Here is a 27,821-nt window from a genome sequence, read left to right on the forward strand (position 1 = left end):
CATGGGAGCTGAAGAATTAATTTAAGATGCCGTACCGCGTCATGGAAGGATGTGTAGACAATCTGGACTTCTTTAAGGTCTCGGTCCAGAAACTGTCGTCGGATGGCAAGAACGTTACAGCCACAGCAATTGTCCTCTTCAACGGTGATGGAATGAGAGAGACGAGAACTTGAAACTGAAGTGTTACAGCTGACGAGAGAAGAAGAGAAGAAATAATAAAGTCATTTGATTTCAGTCATATGTCCTATAACAAAATTTCATTTAAAAGCCATGTGAAAAAAATATCAAATATAAATACAATAAAAATGTGATTTATAATTTACAATGAATCCCATATATATATATCACATATATATAAATTATTCTCAGTTATAAAATGCTCAAAAAATAGAAATATTTAAATATAAATCCACACACTCAAACACAATTTTCAAAATGTTGGCACTGTATGCCACCGCAACAGAATTAAAAATAAAGCAATCAAGACAATCCCTCACACACACACACACACACACACATATATAAACCGATTAAACCAATTAATGATTTTTTTTTACGTACGAGCAAGTGCTGACGAGTCTGCAGAGTCCACATGCTGGTTGTCTTAAAAGATATACGGGCCAGCCATATGCCGCCATGGCAAACAGCATGTAGTAACACACCTCCTTATACATGGCCATCTCAGCCTGGAAACAGAAGGAGAGCATCATAAATAATAACCATACATTGACACAAGCACACACATCCATTGCATTCTTCAAATACCGAGTTCTTGAGGTCCAAGTATTTAGTGTTGCGAGTTACAGGTATCCCGGACAGAAAGGCTAAAACATCATTGTTTGCCTGCAAGGGAAAGAGAAAAAAACGTTTAAATTAAATGAAGACAGTGAGGAATATTCATCCAATCAAAAGCAGTACTACTGATAAGTTAAAGCACACCTGATCCAAGATGGCAGCTCTCTTTGCCCTTTGTCTCTGTCGGAGGAGCACTAACCCAGCAATGATGTCACTTGGCACGATATCCAGATCCCGGAAAAACTCAGCAAACAAGCTGGCCACCTCAGAGTAAGCATCCTGAGAGAGAACATCTTCTGCTGACAATGCTGTGTGTGTGTTTGTGTGTGTGTGAGACATGCTCACAGACACTGACAACTGTGTGTATTTGAGCTGGTGCTGGAGACTTACTGATTGTGTATCTTTTGCTCGAGTGCAGCACATGAAGAACTTGAGTCTCCTGCTCCAGCTGCTGGCTTGACCTTCTTCTAGCCTGTGTCTGAAAGAGATAAAACCCAACTGAGCAAATATCATGAGCAGATTTAGGAATTATAGGTCAACAGATGGGTATTACAAGTATTGAAACACATATCTAGAGACAAGAGTGGAAAAATGGGGCATCCATCAAATGCATAACTGTATACAAATATACAATACTAGTTTATGTTTAGGAGTAGTATGTTTTTATTTAATGCCATGTCAGCATCTGAGGCTATTTTCATGGCAAAAACAATAAAAAAAAGATATAACATATACAATAAAAACCAGCACACAAGCAACGACAAGTTATATTACACAATATATTTTTTACATTAAGATATGATAAAAATTCTAAAACATTTTTTGGCAAAATTATACTAAATAGCTATTGAAGTGAATTTACTTCACAATAGTTTTCTATATACTTTAACAGTCCAATAATTTTTTTTCCAGTTAATGTTTAAAAATGGGACAAGCACAATATTGCTGAAATTTAACAAATGCTTATTTTACATAATATTTACTCAATTTTACTTTGAAAAGACTGTAAGCAAAAATTTACATAAACATCTTTATTATATTAATATTTATTATTAAATGTATTTTATTTATTAAAAGTATTTTTGTTTTGTTTTATTTTTATATTTTCACTTTTCATTTTAAGTAATTCCTGTCCTTTTTCATCTGTATTCAATTTTGTTTTTAAATATTTTATTTTATTTTATATTTTAACTTCATCTTTAATTTATTTTTATTACTTCAACTTAAATGAAAATTTGAAAATGTTGCCTACTTGAAATTAGTTTTTATTTTATTTTAAAATTAGTTTAAGTATTTTAACTATTTGCTTTTGTCAATTTGATCATTTTTTGTTTTTTATTTGTTTTTATTAAGCTTTCATTTATTTTTTTAATTTTTTAATTTAGTTATTTTAGTACTTCAACTTTAACTTAAATCAACACTTAATTTTATATCAGCTTTATTTCAATTACCTTTTTTTAAGTTTTATTTTTAGTTAATAATAACAACACTGCATAAAATATGCACTCTCAGAAATCTATGGTGTGGATTTAAATAGGGTAAAATAAATACTACACTCTTATTGGCTGCATAAATCATCATAGAAATAAAATAATGAAAAAATTAACACTTAAAGGGTGGGGGAATTGTACAACTTTGCAAAAGACGGTTATTTAAATTGATGGGTATCCTAAAATAAGCTAGCATGAATACCTGAGGGTGTATGTTGTGAGGTTACGCTGACGGCGGCGAGTTGCTTTCAGCTTCACAAAAGTCCGTCCAGTGGGGTCAAAGGTACACATCATGGTGAAACACACACTGAAGATGACCAACCAATTACACGCCACGATTCCTGTTGACAAGAAATACATGAATCTTATAGATTCAGTTCAGCAGGATGCTCTTTACTGTAAAACAAACCAGCTGTCTCTTTGTCAGTCCGTGTCCTGTATAGACAGAAGATTGGCATGGAAGTGAAGTGTACTATTATGGGATGGGGGGAGGACAATGAGCGACACTGATTCATGGTCGGCACAGACATGGGAAAAGCTACACTAGGCGTATTGTTAGAAAGCGTGCATTGAGATTCCAGCACATAAATAGCTGTAAATGACTTTCACATTTACAGGAATCTGCTCAGATTAACAAAGGGAGGTTTTACATGTGATGGTGACACATGTTAAAGTTCACAGTTTCACAAAAATATTAACAACACTGATAATAATAAGAGTGATGATGCTGAAAATTCAGTTTTGCATCACAGGAAAAAATTACATAAAAAAAAAATAAAAAAAATAAAAAAAATAATTATATATATATATATATATATATATATATACACACACACACACACACGCACACACACATATATATATATATATTAAAAAGAAAAAAATACTGCATTTCTATCCTAAATAAAAGCACCATTGGGGTGCATTAGAGAATTTTTGATAACATAATTATTTCGAACTTTTGACTGGTGAGGTAAGTTCGTGAGACTATTAGTGGTAGGTTTGTTTTACAATATTTAAACATAAGAGAGACAGATAAAACAAAAATGCACAGTACGATGTGTCCCAGTTTAGCCTTTTACTGTTGTTGAACAATGATGCAACTTGTCACATTAATACAGAATTTAAAACAGCTTAAGATGTGGCTCTGATCCCAGGCTTATGATACATTCATTATGAATAGTCTTGTCTTTTGGTCTGTATCCATCCAAATTAAAATAGAGAGAAAAAGATCAAATGAGATCCAAGTTGAGGAACAAAAGCAATTTGTGAAACCACAATATCATTAAGACGATTACAAAATTACTCATTGTCAGAAATGCAGTCATATTTCCGACCTCCCTATATAGTGTGTCACTTATTGTTTTATTCATGTCTTACCCAGGGTGAGGTTCTTGGCAGTGATGTCCGGGCAGGGCTGGTAGTACTGCACTAACCAGACGATGCCCACCACCGCGTACACCAGCTCCACTAGCAGGATGGCTGCAGAGAGGAATAACAATTAATCTCAAGTGTTGATTTAAGGCCTAAACTCACGTTGCACTGTAAATTTGCTGTGAAACAATGCAACACAAAAAAATCTTGTTATGGTAAGCATCAGTATTATTATTGGTCACACTTTGATCATCGATTTGGTCAAACCTCCAAACTTGGTCAAATGAAAGCCTGTTTCTACAACGGGATAAAAGAATTAAAAATAAAAAGGGCAATTGTGAATTAACCTTCTTTCTGACATTTCAGATTTTTTCCCCCCTTGCAATTCTATAAAAAAGTCGGATTTGCAAGTTTGTAACTTATAACTGTGTATCAGAAAAAGTGCAAAAGCACACAATTACTGTGATAATAGTCCACTTCAATTAGATTCATTGGTTTTGGTTCATAATTATTTGGTTTAAATAGCAAAAGGAGAACTCCAGAATAGTGTTTTCACAACTTTCAATCAAAGGAAAAAAAGAGAGAGACTGATAACAGCAGTCAGATAAGAGAACAATGTTAAATTTACCACCCCACCCAGAGATGCTGCATTAAAAACACCCTCACACTAGCGTTAATACAATTGTTTGTAATTTAATGCAAAGGTGATACAAAGTTATAAATGTACATACATTAAATATAAAAAACATGATGATTTACTTTGCTGATGACTGTTTAAACGTATCATCACTGTCTTGTGAAAGTGTCCACTGCAATGCATTCTGGGATTGCTTTCTCCACAGACGATACTTGCAGTGCTGCCTTAAAATTTGGAATAGCGTTTGCTATGTCTATGATGGATCACTACAGCTAACAGAGCTGACATATAAGATTGCATGTACTGAGAGAACTGATGAAAGATTTTTCATGGTTGTTTTTATATGTGACCCTGGAGCACAAAACCAGTCTTAAGTTGCTGGGGTATATTTGTAGCAACAGCCAAAAAAAAACCTGTATGGGTCAAAATTATCGATTTTTCTTTTATGGCAAAAATCATTAGGACATTAAGTAAAGATCTTATCCATGAATATATTTTGTAAATTTCCTACCATAAATATATCAAAACTTAATTTTTTATTTGTAATATGCATTGCTAAGAACGTCATTTGGACAACTTTAAATGCCATTCCAGATATTCAAATAGTTGTATCTCGATCAAATATTGTCTGCTAACAAACAATACACCAATGGAAAGCTTAGTTATTCAGTTTTCGTGTGATTTATAAATCTCAATTTTGAAAAATGTACACTTAAGACTGGTTTTGTGATCCAGGGTCACACTAAGACAAGTGTGTGCCTTACCCAGCCGTATATAGAGCACGTACTGCACTGCCTCTCTGGGTTGTGTATACAGGATGCTGCCCCTCATGCTCAGCCACATGATGGCGCTCTCACAGATCAGACAGCTGACCAGGATGCCAAGGTAACCGCGACCATGATCCACCAGCGTTACTGAGCAAGATTGCTCTAAACTGTATGGCAATCCAAAGAGAACCACGGACAGAACCACAAGCCTGCCGAAAGAGCACAGCAACAGCGTCACATGAACATACACGTATAAGAAATCTGACATTTATGACAAGATGTGCATTAAAATGATTTCCAATATACAAATATACCCGTTGGGCAATTTCATATTTCAAATTTCTATTCCACAAAAATAATTATTTTTTTTTATAAAGCACTAAAGATTACGTCATGTAATCAATATTTTATCTGCGTACTTAATTATTCTTGTGCTGATATAGAGAATTATGGGATTTCTAGTTTGGTTGCATGAGTCTGACACCTCAAAACACCCAAAATAAGCATCTTTTTTGTTCTTTAATAGCAGTTGGCAAAATGTGTATGAAATAAACAGAACTGTTAATAACAATTAACAACTTATGTTGGTCAGTGACAAAAATTTACAAATAAATTTTGTAGTTGTATTGATTAATTGCAATTAATCGTTTGACAGCACTAATACATATACATTAACTTTAAAGGGTTAGTTCACCCAGTTTGCAAAATTATGTCATTAATAACTTACCCTCATGTTGCTCCAAACCCGTAAGACCTCATCTTTGGAACACAGTTTAAGATATTTTAGATTTAGTCCGAGAGCTCTCAGTCCCTCCATTGAAGCTGTGTGTACAGTCTACTGTCCATGTCCAGAAAGGTAAGAAAAACATCATCAAAATAGTCCATGTGACATCAGAGGGTCAGTTAGAATTTTTTGAAGCATCGAAAATACATTTTGCTCCAAAAATAGAAAAAACTATGACTTTATTCAGCATTGTCTTTTCGTCCGTGTCTGTTGTAAGACAGTTCAAAGCAAAGCAGTTTGTGATATCCGGTTCGCAAACAAATCATTCGATGTAACCGGATTTTTTTGAAACGGTTCAACAAATCGAACTGAATCGTTTTAAACGGTTCGCGTCCCCAATACACATTAAACCACAAATGACTTAAGCTGTTAACTTTTTTAATGTGGCTGATACTCCCTCTGAGTTAAAACAAACCAATATCCCGGAGTAATTCATTTACTCGAGCAGTACACTGACTGAACTGCTGTGAAGAGAGAACTGAAGATGAACACCGAGCCGAGCCAGATAATGACTCGTTCACGAGTCAAGAACCGTTTCTGTCAGACGTGTCAGATTCGTGAACCGAGGAGCTGATGATGCTGCGCATGTGTGATTCAGCGTGAAGCAAACCGACACACAGAGCGTCTGAACTGAACTGATTCTTTTGGTGATTGATTCTGAACTGATTCTGTGCTAATGTTATGAGCCCAGGTAAACCGAAGGCTTGCAGTCATCGCCAATGACGCCATTATGTTGAGCGCAAAAGAACCGGTGAACCGTTTTCTTCAACCGGTTAATTGAATCGAACTGTCAGAAAGGACTACTGGTGATCCGAAAACTGATGCAACCGGTTTGACTCGTGAACGAGTCATTATCTGGCTCGGCTCGGTGTTCATCATCAGTTCTCTCTTTACAGCAGTTCAGTCAGTGTACTGTTTGAGTAAATTAATTACTCCGGGATATTGGTTTGTTTTAACTCAGAGGGAGTGTCAGCCACATTAAACAAGTGAACAGCTTAAGTCATTTGTGGATTAATGCGTATTGGAGACACGAACCGTTTAAAACGATTCAGTTCGATTTGGTGAACTGGTTCAAAAGTTACAATCGAATGATTTGTTTGCGAACCGGATATGACAAATTGCTTTGTTTTGAACTGTCTTACAACAGAGAAGGAAGAGAAGACAATGCTGAATAAAGTCGTAGTTTTTGCTATTTTTGGACCAAAATGTATTTTCGATGCTTCAAAAAATTCTAACTGACCCTCTTATGTCACATGGACTACTTTGAAGATGTTTTTCTTACCTTTCTGGACATGGACAGTAGACCATACACAGTTTCAATGGAGGGACTGAGAGCTCTCGGACTAAATCTAAAATATCTTAAACTGTGTTCCGAAGATAAATGGAGGTCTTACAGGTTTGGAACGACATGAGAGTGAGTCATTAATGACAGAATTTTCATTTTTAGGTGAACTAACCCTTTAATAACAAATATTTTACATATAAATAACTTACTAAAATATACTATATTTTAAAGGTAAACATTGTTTTAAATATTTGTGTACTTCAAATAAATAACTTGCATCATTGTGCAACTCATTCAAATGGTTGGGAACTGCTATTATATCACAAGACAGAATGTCTAAATTAAGCCCTTAAGACTTCTATTGAAGTCACAGTGCTTGCTCTAAGAGCTTATTCTTTACTGGTTTGATTGCTTAATTCATGCATGAAATGTAAAAGAACAAACTGTAAAGACAAAAACATACTGACTCACCATATGCAGTGTAGTAGGAACAGGAAGAAAGCCGGTAACACCAGGTCATCACTGCCGACTGACCAGCGTCGCCGAAACAGTACCATGCCCGGCATCACTGCCCTGAAACACACATAAACACACCCCAGTTGTGGACTGCCTGACACACATGACTCACAAACACACACAGTAAGACTTCTCATTCACCACTTCTTCAATTCTGCAGTAAAAGACGAGAGTAACACAAGGCCAAACGAGAAGAAGACCGAACACATGTACACACTAAAAGCATGGAAATGCTTTTGCAGAAAAAAAAAACCCTTCTCAATTTACATTAGAAACAAAACAACAACGGCTTTTCACACATCAAAACACAGCTTAGGACAACCATTATTGCTGTGATCTGTGATTTTAAAGAAATAGTTCACCAAAAAAAAAAATTATTATATATATACACAAATATGTCTGCAATTTAATCGCCCTCATTTCATGACAAAAACACCCTTCAAATATCAGTTCATTTTAGGGTGATCTATTTTTTAAATCAGCTTTATAATTGTGCATCAGAGACTGAAACTGAACCTGGTCTGATTGGAATAAGACACTAGAGAGAGAGGACTGAGGGAAATTATGAAAGAGGAAAAGAAAGGCAAAGAGGAAGCAACTCATGAGAATGACAACAGGAAAGAAATCAATATTTGTTAAGTGTAACGTGACAGAGTTTACTCATGCTAGCCTAAAGCATACAACTTGCCTACTAGTTTTTGTGAGTGTGTTTAGGTGGTTGCCAGGACATTGTGATGAAGTTATACATAGCTATACAGTTGCCAGAGTGTATAGGTGGTTACTGAGGCTTTGTTATCCAGTTGGTAGGGTGTTATGGGTGGCCAGTGAATTGACATACAGTTGCTAGAGTGTTTAGGTGGTTACTATGGAGTTGCAATGCAGTTGTTAGGGCGTTTTGGGTGGCCAGTGCATTGCTACACAGTTACTAGAATGTTTAGGTGGTTACTAGGACATTGCTATACGTTTTGGGTGGCCAGTGCATTGCTATACAGTTACTAGCATTTTTAGGTGGTTACTAGGGCATTGCTATGTAGTTGCTAGGGTGTTCTGGGTGGGTAGTGCATTGATATACAGTTGCTAGAGTGTTTAGGTGGTTACTAGGGCATTGCTATACTGTTGATAAGATGTTTTGGGTGGCCAGTGCATTAGTGCTATAGTGGGGCGTTGCTATGATGAAATTAGGCAGTTCTGGGTGGTTGCCAGGGCAATGTTATATGGTTGCTAGGATGTCTATGGTGGGTGCCAGGGCATTTTTGTGTGGTTGTTAGGTTGTTCTTGCTGTCAAGCGCATTGCCATGCAGTTGCTAGGTTGTTTAGGATGTTGCCATGATGTTGCTATATCGTTGAAATGCTGTGGAAGAAATGGCATTGCTAAGCACTTGTTAGGGTGTTCAGGATGGTTGTTCGGGTGTTTCACTGCAGTTGTTAGGGTGTTAAATGTTGTTAGGGTGTTGTACTGCAGTTATTAAGATGTTCAGGGTGGTGGTTTTGCACTGCAGTTGTTAGGGTGTTTAGGGTGGTTTTCAGGGTGTTGCAGTTCAGATGTTACGGTGTTTAGGATGGTTGGTAAATGGGCCAAGGAAAAGAATGTTTTGTTCAAATAGCTGAGCTTAAGTTTGAGCAACAGTATTAATGCATGCCTCAGCATTCACCAGTAGCTACAAGACAAAAACAAACAGCGAGAGAGAGAGAGAGAGTCTTGCGATTGTGAAGGAGGATTTCTGATGGTTTCCATGGATACCGCTTTCAGTCCAGACACTGTAAAGCTATGACCCAGCAAAATTTCATTGTGTGGCAAAATCGCACCATTTACAACCCAAATCTCTATCAAACCATTTCATTGATCAACAGGTACACTTAGTGAACACGGATAATGTTCTGTGTTGTGGGGACAAAACTACATGGCTCATGTATGAAAACACAGGATGTGATGGCCATATGTTTGGTTGGTCTTTTTGTGGATCGGGGTAAAGGGAAATGCCCTGGCAAAGCACTTCCCCAAAACATTTGTGCTTTTTAGTGGGTGGTGTGGAGCAAAGGTTCAAGTCCACATGAAATCAACATTTACTTCGTTCTTCCATGGTTTATTGGTTTTAACACCCAAGTTTTTTCAAATCCCAAACCAAAACCAATCGTTACACTGATGATTGCTTTTAAACAGGTTTACCAATGAGTTTTGTCACTGCTTGTTTAAACAAATAGTCCCACCCAAAACTTGCGCCATTGGTCGAGCCAGAAGTTGACATGTCAATCCCTATAAACAAACAAAGAAATGATTCGACTTGTAGTTGTCTCTAAAAATTTAAATTTAAAAGAAGTATTTTCACACCAAAAAAGACACTTTACCTTTAAACTAGCAGTACTAGTTAATCATTCTCCTGCCCAACAGACCTGCTTGATAAAGTGACAGCTTGTAAATGGTTTCACTGCAGCTGTATAATAACACACACAGTCTATCACACTGTTAGCAGTTCATAATTTCTCAATCTTCCCATTTCTTTCACACCTGCTTCTCTCGGTTTCTCTCTTTCCTACCATCCATCTATCTACGAAGACTCATCCCTAAAACAAAACACTAATATGAAGCCCTTCTGGAAACCAAAAACTCTTAAAGTAAATACAAAACGGCATTCATTCTCATCATATAAACATCCTGCTCACATTCTCAGGAAGGTCAAAAAGCCATGAGGAAAGACAAATCTTTTACTCTGTCATGAAAGTCTAGAACTATTTCTTTAATAAATAAAAACTAAAATGAATCAAATGATTTTTTTCCCTACATATCCAAAATAAATTTGCTTTAATTACATTCATTTACATTTACAAATATTATGCGTTGTTATAATTACTGTGAATTATGTGCTATATATTTAAATAAATGTATGCAATGTAAAAAAAATTAATACAAAGATCTCACAAAAATATAAAGCAGCATAACTGTTTTACAACATTGATGATAACCAGAAATGTTTCTTTAGCAGCAAATCTGCATATTACGATGATTTCTGATGATCATGTGACACTGAAGACTGGAGTAATGATGATCAAAATTCAGCATTGCATCACAGAAAACATTAGGCTACATTTTAAAATATATTAAATAGAAAACATTTCATTTAAATTGTACTAATATTTCACAATTTTACAGTTTTTTACTGTATTTCTGAATAAATAAATGCAGCATTGGTAAGCAGTAATTATGCATTTCAGAAAAATTTACAAAAATAAAATACTGATGACATCATCTCTTTATTCTTTTGGTCTGATTACATGCTTTCTAAAATATGAAATTTCCCTCTCTTCAATGCCAGAGACTAACAAATCTAAGTTACTAAGCATAGTTTTGTTAGTCTACATAAAAAATGGTCCAATTCCTGATATTATTTCCAGTGCCACCATAAAATACAATACATTATGTTTGTCATGACATTTTGAGGGGATCTCTAAGGGAAATGTATTTTATCATTAACTCTCAAATAGATACAGACAATAAAGACTTTATTAAATGAGAGTGCCTTAGTGTTATAGTGCCTATTAATGACAAAAGAGTGTGCAAAGTCTTTTAGGATTTGCAGAACTTTCTTATCCAAAGCCAAACTTGTACAATTTTACCATTTCAAATCCATTTTTAAGATTTCATCCCAAAATCAGTGCAGAAATCATGCCAACATGTTCACATTTCGTCTTTGATTTTAAACATTCCTTAAAAGACAGCATGTTCACACTAGGCATACACACTCATTTGAAGCAGACATAAATCCACAAACACAAACACACACACACTGCAGGTGGAGCTGGAAGATGTTGAAAGAGCCGAGTGGGCGGCAGTGAAAGTGAAACATGATGAGGATGCAGGGAAAAGGAGGACTTGCATGAAAATTAGGAGAAATAAGACAGAAGGCAAGCGAGAGCAAGGGTAAGTGAAGGAGGAAGAGAGAGAGAGAAGGAAGAATCTGGAGCAAGAGATGAGAGGAGATGAGAGGAGAGGAGAGGCAGGGGAGAGTGGGTGTGTGTAGCACATGGTCCTCAATCTAAAAAAAGGACGAGAGTGGTTGAAGCCAAGCTCAGAGTATGGATGGGCGAGATGAAAAGGAGAAAAGACAGAGAAAGAGGGCTGCAGCTACACAGAGATGGTGAAAACACAACAAGGACATTTCACTGGAGAAATTAAAGAGACGGAAAATGAGTCAAGTAGGGATAAACCCATTTGATATTATAAATCTGGTTGATATTAACTAAGAACTTTTCAACTTTCATGTTAAAGCTCAGATTTTTATAGGGCTGCGCAAATTGATTTTATAGTTCAATTTGATTCCAATGCAGATGCATTTGATTCGATTTACTGAGAATATTTAATATTTCGGGTCAAGTAGACGTACATTTTTAAGCGGAAAAAAACATGGTTTAAACTATATACAGGAAGCCCTTTTGGTGCATTACGTGATACGTGACATTACAAACTATTACATTTTATTGAAAACAAACTAATAAATATTCAATTGCTTTTTTTAATTTTATAATTAACACTTAAATTAAATTGAAATTATTCAAAATTGCCAATTGTTTCTCCAATTTGTTGAAGGCTCAATGAATCAATGAAGACTGTCATGCAAACATACATTAAATAAGACATTTATTTTGTGTTATAACTAGTAGTTTCTCTTGAACTAAACTTGAACTTGAACTTTTGTTTTTTTTTAGGTAAAAATCAAGCATCAAAATATACTGCAGAAAACACTTACAAGAGCTCCTGACAGCTCTTGACAAATTGAACAAATTGACTATGAGAATCATTTGTGACCCTGGACCACAAAACCAGTCTTAAGTCACTGTGGTATATTTTTTGCAATAACTAAAAAACATTGTATGGGTCAAAATTATCGAATTTTCTTTTACGCCAAAAATCTATAGGATATTAAGTAAAGATTAGTGGTCAACCGACATCGTTTTTTTGACAGGTTTTTGATATACCGATATATACATTTTATTTTATGTATTTTTTTTATTAATAATTAAGAAATTTGAAATCATTTGACAATTGATTTAAAAAAATAAGCATTTTAAGTATTTTCACAAATAAATAAATATTTAATAAAAATATAATTAAAAAGTAAGTAAACACCGTAACCAACAGGACACTCAGTATTCTGGGAAAATTGGGAATCATACTTTTTAAATAAAGCCAAGGTAAAACTCATTTTACATACAGCACACAGTGAATATGACATTCTTATTCCGAGGTCACCGTAGCCACCAGATCCAATACGTATCCAGACCAGATGGTGGATCAGCACTTAGAAAGGACCTCTACAGCCCTGAAAGACAGCGGAGACCAGGACAACAAGAGCCCCAGATACAGATCCCCTGTAAAGACCTTGTCGCAGAGGACCACCAGGACAAGACCACAAGAAACAGATGATTCTTCTGCACAATTCTGACTTTGCTGCAGCCTGGAATTGAACTGCTGGTTTCATCAGGTCAGAGGAGAACTGGCCCCCCAATGGAGCTGGTTTCTACCAAGGTTTTTTCTCCATTCTGTCACAGATGGAGTTTCGGTTCCTTTTCCGCTGTCGCCTCTGGCTTGCTTAGTTGGGGTCACTTCATCTACAGCGATATCGTTGACTTGATTGCAAATAAATGCACAGACACTATTTAAACTGAACAGAGATGACCACTGAATTCAATGATGAACTGCCTTTAACTGTCATTTTGCATTACTGACACACTGTTTTCCTAATGAATGTTGTTCATTTGCTTTGACGCAATGTATTTTGTTTAAAGCGCTATATAAATTAAGGTGACTTGACACACGGGCCGACCATCACACAGAGAACACGCAAACATGCTGGATACACATACACACTTCAAAAGATCTCATAGCTGGATTCGACCAAGTTTGCAAGGTTTGTGAAATTAAATGTTCATTAGTCATTCAAATATTTGTTTAAATTATATAAGTGCGTATTTGCTTAATGCTGACGGCAAATGAAAAATTATTATGTTTGCCTTTCTATTAATAATAATATAAAAGCAATACTTTTTGTATCTATTAATTCCTTTGTTTAAGCGTTCTATCTGATTATTAGACAGACTTCTATCCATATTAGACAGAACTGTTAATTACAATTGCAAACAAGACGGAGAATGTGAGCTGTGTGCGCTCATGCACTGCCTTTCTCAGCGCGCTGTCAAAATAAAAGTCCCGCCTCAAACACATCGGCCAAGCAGAAAAACTTATTTGGCATTTTCAAATATCGGCCGATATATCTGCCTTGGCAATATATCGGTTGACCACTAGTAAAAATCATTTTCCATGAAGATATTTTGTAAATTTCCTACCATAAATATATCAAACCATAATTTGTGTTTAGTAATATGCATTGCTAAGAATTTATTTGATCAACTTCAAAGGCAATTTTCTCAGTATTTAGATTTCTTTGCACCTTCAGATTGCAGATATTCAAATACGGTCAAATACTGTCAAATCCAAATAAACTATACATCAATGGAAAGCTTATTAGCTAAGATATATAAATCTCAAAGGTTTTTGTGGTCCAGGGTAACATTTTTGTTCATTACAAAAAATGTAGGAATGCACCAATCAGGATTTTTACGGCCAATAACAATTATTTTGTTTTGTCATCTAAACCATCCCAATCCCCGATAATTAGCTATTTTATTTAACTATTTAAAATGGTCTGATTTTCTTTGAAAAAAAAAAAACTGCAGGTTGGGTTGACTGATAATCAAATCAAGCTCAAAATATATTCATCTTAAATGTAAACTTTTTTAGGCCTAATAAAAACATGTAGGCTCAAACTAAATGTTATATTTATTTAAAGTTTTTCTTAATTTATTTAAAAAAAATATTTGATGAAGCATTCTGCATGAAGTGATGGAAAATGTCTCTGAAAATGTCCCTAGTCTGGAAAATGTGCTGTTACTAAAGCCAAAAGTTATGAGGGAAAAATCATTATGTTTATGACTAACTGTAACTTAATGTGGAAAGAGTGAATGCAAAACATCATCAGAACCGAGAAGAAGGTGAGGAAAAAAACAGACATGGTCGAATCTGGTCAATAATTGATACACTGGGTGAAAAAAACAACAACAAAAAAAACCCTTTTTGGATGGTTTGAAGGTAAAAGTTTGTAAAGATGGCAACATTCAGCAACTGGCCCTAAAACCCAACAAATAGTGTTGACTTCATAATGGAAAATAGGGATTGTGTATTGGCAACGAGTAGGGGGTGGAACGCAGCGTGTTGAAAATAAATAGGCCATGACGGAGGAAAAAGTGTGGAGTATGTGGCAAGGAGAATGAGAAAGACAGAGCAGAGCAGGATACAGTCAGCTGGTTGCTTTCATGCTGACTCCTTCTATCAACACTGAACTCATAGTAGGACTGAATATTTGCCTTTGTACACTCACATGGGACACGTTCTTGCATTCTGCCTGTGCTATTTTGCAATCATTGGTAAATGTACACATAGAGAAGATAGACGTCTTTGGTTGTTTTTCAGCATGTCCTGACATAAGCGTGTCACATCAAGTTTAAAATACTTCAACTTGGGACACAGCCCATCATCTCAATTTGGTGTGCGCAGCAAATTAATTTGGTGGCATGATAAAAATCTAGTGAATTTTAACAATAAAATGAATAATCTTTTCCAGAAAAAACTACAATGATTAGTAAGCAATGATATAAGAGGTATACATTCTTTCTGTATGAAAATAACAAATATAGTATATAGCAAACTGTTAATAAATATGCAAATTATAAAAAAGTGTGATATTGCAATGTCATTAAAAAAAATAAGTCTACAACACTGAAGAGAGACCCTATATATATACACTGTATATATATATATATATATATATGTATATATATACACACATATACATATACATACACAAACACACACATTATAAAGTCACTTTCACTTTTATTAAATATAAATCTTTTATTTTTTAACAGCAAAAATATAATATAGCTATTGATTTTTTATGCTTATTAAAAACATTGACATTGCTTAGATCGAAGTAAAAGTATAGTATAGTATAGTATAGTATAGTATAGTATAGTATAGTATAGTATACTGTGCTGCAGTGTAGTTTAGTGTATGGTAGTGTACTGTAGTGTAGTGTAGCATAGGATGGTACATTTTGTTTGCATCATTCACACATCGCTTCATGAGATGATTATCTAAGAGCACATCCTGTACCTTCCTCGTGTGTTGGGCTTGTGCATTTGTCTTTTTTTTCCTGATTTTCAAACATGATCAAGCTTGAATATTTGCACAATACTTTTGCATCAAATTAAAATAGGCTGTAAGGCTATGATTTATCTCTGAGCTAGCTGCTTTGGTTAGAAATTCCTATGGAGAAAATACACAAGAAATATATTTCCAGAAGCAAAGCCACAAAAAGTGGGCAGTCACTCCTGTGCTCTACTGCGTGTGCAAATTAGCAACTGTGACCTGTCAATTACTGTACCCTCAGACTACCACGCCTTCTCAATAAATACCTGCCCCGTGACTATGAAAATGTCTCCATCAAATAATCGACTGTTTCTGTGGTTTAACTGCACTTGAGGATAGAAAATCCCATGACCTGCTTGTTTATGACAAGTGTTCCAAACAACCATCCTGTTGTAAGATGAGGTTTCGGATGACTTTAATGTCATGCAATCCTGAAAAAGCCTCAGTTAAGCATCGGTGGGATATCATGACGCCCACTTACAAAGCCCCCAAAAAGTGCTTGAGCCACACTTGAAAACATCAAACTGTCATTGAATTATAGCAAAATAATAGCTTGTGAAATGCTTGTAGAAGTACATCCAGCCTCACTCAGTGGCCTTATTAATATGAATGATATGCTAATGCTTGTATTATGAGATTGTACATCCATAACACCTCATCAAAATGAGTCATAAATGAAAGCAGCCTGAAGTGTTGAGAAAATATTTTACTATTTTTTTTCTGGTATTAGTGTTGTCCATCTCCAATGCTGACTATAATCAAACCTGCAGCTGCTAACAAGAAGATTTTTTATGCATATTAATAATAAACGACATCAAAACAATTAATGACAGCAAATATAATGCACACAAAATTGCTGAAACAAAATAAAATGCGACAGTAAAACTGTACAAAATATTTAATCTGCATGGCCATTATCAACCAGTTCATTGCTTCTGGGTATATTTTTGGACATAATGCCACAAAAGAGTTAACAAAAAAAAAGGTACAAACAATTACAAAACAGCATAGAGAGAATGCATGGTCTCTTGATCTACATAAACTACTTGCAACTATGCTTAGAAGCTTTATCGATCATAAATGCACTTTCACTCATGCATGATGATAACACCAAAGAAAAAATCAATCAACAGACTGATTCATACATGAATCACTTTACAACTCAAGACATTGACTGAAAAGCCTGACCGGAGATGGAAAAGCCGGCACTGCTGGGAATCCTGAATAATCCGGGTCCATTATAATCAATGTGAGGTGATGATTAACTCCCAGAGTCAATTATTTTAAAATCAAACCCAGATTTGCCAGAACAGGTTCACGCTGTGAGACGAACAATGTGCTGAAACAGACTGTTAAATTCAATCTGTTGAAATGAGGACAGATGACAATGACCCACACTATTCTGGTCAAACACTAAAAGCAATCTAGATACTTGAAATATACTGTAGGATGGATGCAATCAGTTATGTTAATAAAACTTCACAGAGACTAACTTTTGCATGGTTCTGCATTTTTTTTCACCGCCCAATAAAAGACAAAGAAAGAGTTGTAATAAAAAATTATCTCAGCCCTGAAGATCTATGCATTGCTCAATAATATATTACAGAAGCTAATACAATTTTAAACAATCTGGCTATATGTCTCTAGGCCACATGCAATCTCTTGATGTTCTTTCTTTCTTTTTTTTGGTGACAGACTGCAGGATGTTGAGGGGACAATATCCTTGTTGTTCTTGCAGAGAGCTGTATTTTTAGAGAACATTCGCCTGCATCATATTACAGAGACTGGATATCATATACACACGACAAATTCCACGCCATCAATGTTTTATCACAACACAGATCTGCAAACATGAAAAGGTGGTGAACTGCTAAACTAAAGATCAAACACGGACACTGGATCTCATTCATGAATCATGAGCCAACTGAATGGTTCATAAACCATTCTCATTTATATTATTTCATTCCGTTTGGGTTTCATTAATGAGGCCCAATGGCAGTAATTACAAAACTAGCAATTCTTTTTTACTTCCATCTGCTGTAAAAAAAAATAAAAATAAAAAGTTTTATTAAATAGTTGGAAATTATTTTTATTTTCTTTTTAGTACATTTCAATTAAGTTTTAGGTATAATAGCGGTAAAATTTATAATTAATGTATTAAGATACATAATATTTAATTAACATTTTGTTTATAGTTTTTAGAATTTCTGCAAAGACTGTACAGGACGCACCAGAGGAAGTGCACTACAATCTTGCAATCATTTTCCAAGTATATCCATTGCATCACAGTGAGCAAAGACTGAAAAAACTGAGGGCAAAATAACAGTTACTCTTTATAAACTGTATTATCCTACAAAGGACATCCTTTGATTGACTAGTTAATCACAAGTGTGTTCAATACAGTCCAACATGGAAGGTAAGCCTGCTTCAGAAGAACAAATGAAGCCTCCAGGCAATTTCAAGACCCCATGTAGAACTCAGCCTTTGACTGAATAATAATAGAGTTGTTTTGCTTGTTCTTCATGGGGGATGGTGGAGAAGTAGGGCTGCACGATGGTTAAATTATTTTGTGATTTAATACATTCATCACATATATCAAATTATGAAAACTGGTAAACCTTCAGAAGCATCTCTTAAAAGTGAAAACTGCGAAACTCCATTACTTCCGATAATTCCAAAATATTTTGATGTTTTTCTCTATATAAAATGTAATATATTGTATTGTCTCACAGATGTTGCATAACCATTTATTCAGGAGGCACAATTGCATATTTGATATTTGATATTTGCATTTGGATTAATAAGCCTTGTGAGGAAACATGGCTGTCTTAAACTTTCATTTGATTATATTGAAATAGTAGATATTTTAAAGCCATGTCAGCAGTATGTCTGAGGCTATTTTCATAGCAAAAACTGTGTTGTCCATTTTCTTCCGGCTGAGTTGTAAAAATTAAATACTGTAAATCAGAATAAAATTAAATAGAAAAATACAATATATTAAAAAATAATAATAATTATGATATATACACACACACATACTACATACATATATATATTTATATATATAAACATTTTCTGAAAGATTTAATTAAACAAGTCCTTATGAGATCTTACTAAATAAAATATTGCTGGCATTAAAAGCATTGCAGTCAAATAAGATATGCATGTTTTATATAAAAGAGAAGGTCTTGCAGAACAAGTTGGACCTTCACTTTTCACAAGAAAGGCATGATATTTCCAAGGGAAACCAAACCATAAAATAGTGTTCCTGTAGCTCAATTGGTAGAGCATTGCGTTAGCAAGCAAGCGCAAGGTTGGGGGTTTGATTCCCCGGGAACACATGATATGTAAAAATTGATAGCTTGAATGCATTGTAAGTCGCTTTGGATAAAAGCGTCTGCTAAATGCTTGAATTTTAATTTTTAATAAAAACAGTATGGTGTGATATGATTTCATCCATCTGAAATAAATTGGATTGAAAAAAAGTGGGCATTTCATACAAGAATTTAGCCATGCGTGAAGTTTCTGTAAAATAATATATGTATTAAAAATGGAAGGACAAATTTAATAGCCTGTTGACTTTTAAGGCACTTTTGCAGGCATTAGTGATAAATAAAAAAAACTATATTTTGCCCAGGCAGATTAATCATCTGATATTTGGCCATATCTGCATTTGTTCTGATTAATGTAAGCAATCATTATGCCTAGATTCAACAGTTGTCATCGACAGACAGTGCTGATTTTCTGCTTTCATTTTAGAAGCAGTTTTCTGTGCAACTTATTTCCCCATATTATCAGTCATCAGCCACTTTGCTCATTATGGATATGAACCACTGAAAATCCCATAATCGGTTGATAATCTGTTAAAATATGGCTCAAGGGTTAAATCAGAAAAAACAACACATAAACAGAATGATACTAAAACATGCTCTTTGTCCATATACAAAAAGCTGCACTCAGTAATTAACAGCAATTTCCTCTGACAGCAAACATGCATTTGCTGGCCCCTTCAAACCACTGATGGGCTTCATCCAGCCTCGAAGAAACAACCTCTCCATTAAGAATTAAAAGCCTCTGGTTCAGAACTTCACTTTCCTTTTCACACTAATTGTGTGTGCAGTAGACATGAAGATCCACAATACTGCTGGCAAAAAGCTCAGATCATCCTAAGCAAGAGTCATAAGACAGACATCCTCACCGGCAATGAAATGAAGTAACATTTTCTTAACTCACCCCATTATAATGTAATCAATTGGGCATGTACCAGAAATGCTGGGTGTGCTCACATGCCTGCAGTATTACAAAACTATTCCTTCACAAATGCACGGTTATTCATGCAGGCTGTGAAGGTATGACCTTAAAACGACTTAAATGTAGAAAGCTCATGCAAGAATCTATTGTACTTCCAGAACACCATGTTAGTACCACTGTACACTACATGTATACATATAAATATAAAACATGGTAATACCACGATACTCTAAAAGTACTGTGACAGTACTATAGCATCAACTGTTAAAACACAGTACATTTTTGAGTAATATAACATTGCACAGAATGATCACCATATTCGCATACCATGCTATAAGATAAATGTTATTCAAATAATACCACGGTGATACCGAGATGAATGCCCAAAACATGGTAAGGTTATCGTTAATGCGATAACCATGGTATTTGCCCCAAAACATGGTCATTTTCGTTAGTGCGATAACAATATTAACGGGATTATGTGATAACTAGGCTAGTTATTGTGTTGACAGACAGCTGACAGTACCATAGCACTGAAAGTACTCCGAGCTGCTTCAAAGAATCGCAGTAAATGTACCACATTCAAACGAAAACATTTCAGGTTTTTTTTTCGTTAGGGCAAAAGTAGCTAGGCTTTTCTGGCGGAAGCTGCGGTTACCATGGTAAATGTTCATATGGGTCGTCAGTAGAGACTCACCTGTAGTATGAGCGCGTCTTCCCGAGACCTTCTTCTGCATGGACTCGCTTAAATCTCCCATCCTCCGCAAACACACACACACCGAACCGCAGAACCGACCCAGATCACGGTTCCGAGTCAGCCACAGGTCTCAGAACAGCAACAGTCCCGTCAATGCCGCGTCCCGTTTGCATTCACACAAACACAGGAAGGAGTGAGGATGTGTGCAATTGCGGCTGTCCAGAAACGGCTTTTTTATTCATTTCATATCGCTCGCTTCAGTTTCACTGACATTCCTCCGTAACGTCACCGATATTTTCACGCCTTTCCAAACGCGCGTCGCGTCAGAAGCCGCTCCGTATTCCCCTCAAACCGCAGAAATATTCACGCACGCATGGATTAATCATTAATTCCTTGACAGTCCTTCTCCATGAATTAAAATCGTGCGCTAAATCCAGATCCCGCACTGTCCTCCGCAGCAGGTCCCGGTCAGATTGATTGCTGTATATCTTCGCTACCGATCTTTTTTCATTTGAAGCAACGTCGTTGCGATTCTCCATTCCAGTTGCGCATCCTGAACCCGCATCCCGTTTCCCGCGTGCGCTCCTGGCGTAGCTCACGTCATCCGTTGGCTTGCCGTAAGAGGCGCTGCGCTATTGACGTACGACGCTGCGCTATTCCGCTGCTTAGGAACCACTGGCACACTGCTGGGGCGGTCTTAGTGAATACAGAGGAGACTCCTCCGAATTAGTATGCTGGGCGTGGATCGACGTCATTTCCTGAATTTCTTAAGCCTTTGTAAGCAGCAGGGAGTGCCAATGCATGAGAATTAATTAATCAATACATACATTTATAAATTACTTCATAGCATAGTATAGGTAGACAGACAATAGATAGGCCTATGCGCACACACACACACACACACACACATAATGTAGCAATATTTGTTAGTTCTGTATGCTGTTTCAGGGTTAGCATCATCTGAGGTTCTCTGAGGGTTCAGCATCATCTCTTCTCAGGTGTTCTGGATCCAGACTGGAGCTTGTGTAAATTCTACCTGTGGCAAAACAGAGAAACAAATGTAGACATAATTAGCATAGCTGCTGTTCTAACCAAGTCAAATGAATTTGTTTAACCCAAGCTAAAGAATAATAATGTGCATCTGATCAGATGCGAAAAAGTTCTACCTCCTTTAGTGGATTTTGCTATCCATTTTGTGACCTTAGGGAGCATGATGGATTGTAGCGTGGCATAATGCTAGTTGGGTACGCAGGAGCTAAACCATTTAGGGCCTTATAGGTAAGTAATAATAATTTGTAAATGATACGGAACATAATAGGTAGCCAGTGCAGAGACTGTAATATTGGGGTAATACAATCATATTTTCTTGACCTGGTAAGGATTCTAGCTGCTGCATTTTGGACTACCTGTACCATGTTTATTGAAGATGCAGGACAACCCCCTTGCAAAGCACTAAAATAGACCAGTCTAGAGGTCATGAATGCATGAACTAGCTTTTCTGCATCAGTAACAGATAACATGTTTCGTAGCTTGGGAATGTTTCTAAGATGGAAGAATGCGGTTTTTGTAACATGGGAAATATGGTATTCAAAAGAGAAGTTGCTGTCTAATATAACACCCAGATACACCCCTGTGTACTGTATATATAAAATAGTGTTGGTGGTTTCTTGGCTATATTTGCACATCCTGGTGGTCAATATTCAATGATTTCATGTTCCACCAGAAAGACCAGAGTGTGAAGGTTGAATTAGCAGAGCAATAGCAGAACTGTACATAAAATATTGCTATGCGCACAACATAAAGAGAGACATATCAGAGTTCAAAAGGTGACAAATTATTGGTGCACATCTTGCTTACATCATAGGCCCAATACTTGTGCTAGATGGGCACATCCATGCCAAGGACTATTGAACCATTCTGGAGGACCATGTGCACCCAGTGGTTGTATTGTACCCTGAAGGTGGTGCCTTGTGTCAGGATGATAATGCACCAATACAAACAGCAAGACTGGTGACAGAGTGGTTTGATGAACATGAAAGTGAAGTTGAACATCTCCTATGCCCTGCACAGTCACCAGTTTTAAATATTATTGAGCCAGTTTGAGTTTTTTTGGAAGAGCGAGTCTGGAAATGTTTCCTTCCACCAGCATCATCCAGTGACCTGGCCACTGTTCCTCAAGAGGGATTGCTAAAAATCCCTCTGGCCACTATATGCAGGACTTGTATCTATTATTCCGATGATTAATTGATTATGTATTGGCTGCAAAAGGAGGCTCTACATATATATATATAAATATAAACACAATTGGCACTCCTTGCTGCTTATATGGTTAGATACATAATTTATATACAGTATTTAGATTTAGATCTAGATAGATAGACACAGACAGACAGACAGATAGATAAACAGACACACACACACACACACACACACACAGACAGACAGATAGATAGACGTACAGAGTCATGTTAATTTAAGGGCATGATCTGACTCTTCAATTAAATAAATATGTTCATACCAATCAGTCTTTGTATGATTGGTATGTAGGAATTTGATGTAACACTTCTTGACTGACATAACAATGGAAGTGAGGTTGCAAAACCTTTCTGCTCGGGTAAAACCTGCTCAGGCACTCCTCCAAAATGCACTTGCCCATGATAGAAACTGTCTTCGTTTGCTGCGAACTATAGCAGCTACGACATCAATCAAGTAAAATTACATAAAACTTCAATGCAACATCCATTACACCAGTTCGAGCCAAACAAAAGCACACACACCCTAGCTTCACTGAGCCCCCCTGTTCTCATGGATGGAGTGGTACAGCCCAGTTCTTCTCCTCCTCCTCCTCTAGCTGCTGTGTCCTCCATCACTCCATTTCCTTTGATTCTGTTTCTCCTTGAGGACGGATTCAGGCCTTCGTGCAGAGAAGATCTTCTGGTTTCTCTTCATCCTTCTTTGAAAAGAAGACAAGGTGAGCAAGGATTTCGAGGCAACATAAAGAAGGTATGTTCCATCCATCATCATCTTTCCATCCATTCATCAGAACTGGAAGAGAATGTGATGCGCTTCTGTGGCCTGTGCAGCATCATAACTGCATCACTACATTAATCACATCCATCACATGCTCTTTTAACCCATTTTAAGTCCATCTTTCCATTCTCTGCATGACTTCATTTCTTTTTTTGTGTGTTGGATTTTATTTTATTTTAATGTTCAGTTCTCCCCTTCCCTCCACTGGTCATGTATAACTCATTCAGATTCACAGGGATATTTCTGCACGCTGCAGATGAATTAGTTCATGTTTATTGCTTCAGAAACATGTTTGGTGGGTGCAAAAGGTCTGTAAGGAACATGACTGATGTTAAGAGTTAATTTTCACTTTTGTCCCACATAGCCTAAATAAAAGAGCTTCTATGCACAAAAGAAATACATGCTTTTTAAGGTAGCCACGACTAATGGATGATGCCCCTTTGGCTGTGTAATACAAGCAAATATAGCACGTGACAGTCAGTAGGCCACTGCATATACAGTAATGTCATTGCTACGTCAAGGTCAAAGACTCAAGTGATTCATGTGATATAATTCTGTTTTTGTGACATATTCACATATTTTTTTCAGTCCATACTCATATGCATTTTTCTGTGGAATGCAAAAACAGAATTTGCTTTAGCAGCTGTTTTTCATATTAAGGTTCAGTCCACTGCTGTCAAGCAAAAACTATAAACAAACAAATAAATAAATATGAGAAAAGTATAAGAATGCTTTTGTAATTTTTTATTATTTTTTATTATTTTACATTTTTGTTATTTTTTTTTTACATTCTTTTAATATTTTTACATGTAGGGTCAGTAAGTGTTTTTTTTCTTTCTTTCTTTATAATTGGCCAAAAGTTACAGTACATACCTTTATAATGTTACAAATAACTGCTTTTTTATATTTCTATTAATATAATAATCACGGTGCACAAAATATTAAACAGAACAACTCTTTTCAGCATTGATAGTAATAAATGTTTCTTGAGCAGCAGATCAATAAATCAGAATGATTTCTGAAGGATCACACAACTCTAAAGACTGGAGTAATGATGCTGAGAATTCAGCTTTGCATCACAGGGATAAATTAAATGTTAAAATATATTAAAACAGAAAACAGTTATTTTAAACTGTATTAATTTTTACAATTTTACTGTTTTTACTGTATTTTTAATCAAATAAATGCAACCTTGCTGGGCAAAAGAGACTTCCTTAAAAAAAAAAACTGATTCAAACTTAGAACAGTTGTGAACACAGAGAAATTTAAAACCTCAATCTCTCCCTTTTCTTTATATTCCTAAAAGAAACCCCAGGAAAACCTGCCGTACTCCTCGACCCCTTGATCCCATTCCCACATGGAAGCAAAAGCCAAAGGAGCATCGAAATCTGCCTCAAAAGCAGAGAAGAAGGAGGCAGTGCCACCGCCAAAACCAGACCCCGTCTCTGCTGAACCTGCAGAGCCTGAGAATCCAGCGGAAGATGGAGCAACCAACCAACAAGGGGAGGCGGAGTCTGCAGGAAGTAGCTGTGAAGCCTTAGAAAGTTTAAAGCCTTTCCTGATTGGAGGAGCAGTCATTGCCCTTGGAGCTGTATTGGTGGGCGTAATCTTATTAGCCAAGAAAAACTGACCCAAAGCCTAAGATTGGTTGTTAAACAGTGGAACTGATTAATTCACAAACTATTAAAGTTTATATAAAGGGGTGGGGAGTCACTAGCGGAGTGAACATATGTCCTCTTTGTCCTGAACATGTGCTGGCCAGGATTTCCAAATTGCCAAAAATTTCCGGGTTTTGGCTTTGATTTTGACTGAATGCAGCATGCAGTCCGACCAATCATGGCCCACGAGAAGTTGGGATCTAAACAGAACGGCCAAAGCAATGCAAATTCAGATAGATACAATGTATGAAGACTAAAGAGACTGCTTCAACAGAAAAACAAAGTCAAAACCCGGGAATTTTAAGCAATGTAGAAATCCTGACCAGGACATGTGGTGGAAAACGAGAACGTGTGGTCACTCTACACACTAGGCATCTTAATTTTATGCTGTACTTTAATTTCAGTACTTGTGGTGACATTCCTGCCAGCTATTAAAGCAAGCTAGAGATGCATTTAGACCAAGCACTTTTCATATAACATTCAACCTAGCTGTAGCCAATGCACATTTCCACCAAACTTTCCTCCAAGTCACTCTTCCTGCTGGTTGACACCTAAAACACCCTCATCCGTGCCATAATGCTGAGATTAAACCAATTATCCAAAAAATATTACAGTTAATTTTCAAGCTGGACTTAAACCCATAAGTGCCAACTGTAAGATACAATAACGTTAAGATGCACGAGTCAAGGTTAAAAATACAGAATTTTTCTTGATGTCAATAAAAGCAATTGGTTTCATACTTAAATGCTTGTGCAAATCCATATGTACATATCAAGCCACTGACATCTATTACAGTTAGGCCTGTATTGTTGAAAGGTGTAGAAATGTAAAGAAAATCTAAATTATTTCAAATATAATATAGGTTCATTATGTATTTGACATCAGACATCGAACTAACACAGGTCATTCAATAATTCAATAATCTTGCCTGTGAATTGCATACTGTCGAGCAACTGTGACATTTCAAGATCTTAGTTTCTTGTTTGAACGATGTTGACGATTTTCTGAAGTGGGCCAATGGAAATAGGTGTGTGATGCAACATAGATGCAACGTAGATTATGACGGCTCTCGGCCAATAGCTTCAATTTCGCAGTTACACTATGATGAGCGCTACACACTACAGAAACAATCCCTAAATGCATGCAGACACAAACAATAAACACTCACACGTCACATGACATACTATTACAGAAAATGAATTTTTCTTTAAAGTGCGTATATAATGCAATAATTCAAATAGAATTCTGTATTTAAAAGAAAGAAGATTGTGTATTAGTTGTGTTACTGAGAGTAAAGATGAGGCTGAGGATGTGGCAACATGGTGGTTGTCTTGGTGATGATAATGATGATGATGATTATGATTTTATTTGTTTGTTCTAATGAAGTTTACTTGTTCCCCTAATGTTGCCTCTTTCCTCCTGCCATATGTATTTATTTTGCACACAACCTTGCTTGCTGTATTTCCGCTGTTCCTCGTGTGAATTAAAACAAGATGGCTCCCTTGTGGCTTGATGACCTTATTAAAGGACAATGAAGCATATTTTCCCAGACTCAGTGTATTTTTTCTTTCTCTCTGGTTATTTTTGGACAGAATTCAATACTCGAAGCCTGTTTTTTTTCATACTTGTGACAGATGTCTTTGCTATTTTTAAATTAATCTATTTACTAAATGCAGCACAGTCACTATTAACAAGGAATTAGTAAATCGGGTAATATAGACACACATCTATCACTGGAAAAACTTAAGGAAGAACAACAAAAACATACAAAGGTCAGGGGTTATGCATTATACTTTATCAGTGGGTTAAATCAATCATCAAAGGACTTCATGTCATGAAAACATGACTTCTTTAGCTATGTTTAAGTCTTGCTGCAATTCTACAAAAAAATTAAAAAATTCAGTTTACTGAATTTTACAATATTAACAAATCATCTGCTTTTTAAAGTCATGAAATAAATTCTTATGATTTGATTCTAGCCGTAGTTTAAAAAAATATTATATTCCCTCAGCAATGCTAGTTTTTAACAGTACGAAACACTAAAATAACACAATGTAATAATAAATCTCTCCCTATATCTCTCACTAAACATCTTATTTATTTAGAATTTTCCAAGGTTTTTACATATTGTTCATCAAATCTTTTAAAAACAGCTGATGCAGATAAAGTGTCTGGCTAAAAGAAGCTACAAAAAATGATATAAGATTTTTTGTTTTGTTTACGTGTGTGTGTTGTTACAGAGATATGGTGACTTTAATTTACACTTATTATTGGAGT

The 27,821-nt window shown here is 35.9% G+C and overlaps 1 protein-coding gene and 1 long non-coding RNA gene across 3 annotated transcripts in view; one reads left to right on the top strand and one right to left on the bottom strand.

The window, feature by feature from the left end:
• Positions 1 to 21,553, bottom strand: part of LOC113105662 (sn1-specific diacylglycerol lipase alpha-like) — a 37,685-nt gene extending 16,132 nt beyond the window's left edge. For both annotated transcript variants that reach the window (XM_026266878.1, XM_026266879.1), the window contains exons 1-10: positions 20,857 to 21,553; positions 7,604 to 7,705; positions 5,061 to 5,272; positions 3,666 to 3,767; positions 2,488 to 2,626; positions 1,186 to 1,273; positions 940 to 1,074; positions 766 to 843; positions 562 to 686; positions 36 to 189 (exon numbers count right to left, since the gene is read on the bottom strand). In XM_026266878.1, coding sequence (XP_026122663.1) covers positions 36 to 189; positions 562 to 686; positions 766 to 843; positions 940 to 1,074; positions 1,186 to 1,273; positions 2,488 to 2,626; positions 3,666 to 3,767; positions 5,061 to 5,272; positions 7,604 to 7,698 — 1,128 coding nt within the window. In that variant the 5' untranslated portion in view covers positions 7,699 to 7,705; positions 20,857 to 21,553. The remainder of the gene's footprint in view (positions 1 to 35; positions 190 to 561; positions 687 to 765; positions 844 to 939; positions 1,075 to 1,185; positions 1,274 to 2,487; positions 2,627 to 3,665; positions 3,768 to 5,060; positions 5,273 to 7,603; positions 7,706 to 20,856) is intronic.
• A 2,139-nt stretch (positions 21,554 to 23,692) lies between these two features.
• LOC113105663 (uncharacterized) lies at positions 23,693 to 27,085 on the top strand. Its single transcript, XR_003292387.1, has 2 exons — positions 23,693 to 23,859; positions 25,193 to 27,085. It is a non-coding gene; the product is annotated as an uncharacterized LOC113105663 (long non-coding RNA).
• The last annotated feature ends 736 nt before the right edge of the window (positions 27,086 to 27,821 follow it).

Source organism: Carassius auratus, chromosome 7 (assembly GCF_003368295.1).
Source record: "Carassius auratus strain Wakin chromosome 7, ASM336829v1, whole genome shotgun sequence".
NCBI lineage: Eukaryota > Metazoa > Chordata > Actinopteri > Cypriniformes > Cyprinidae > Carassius > Carassius auratus.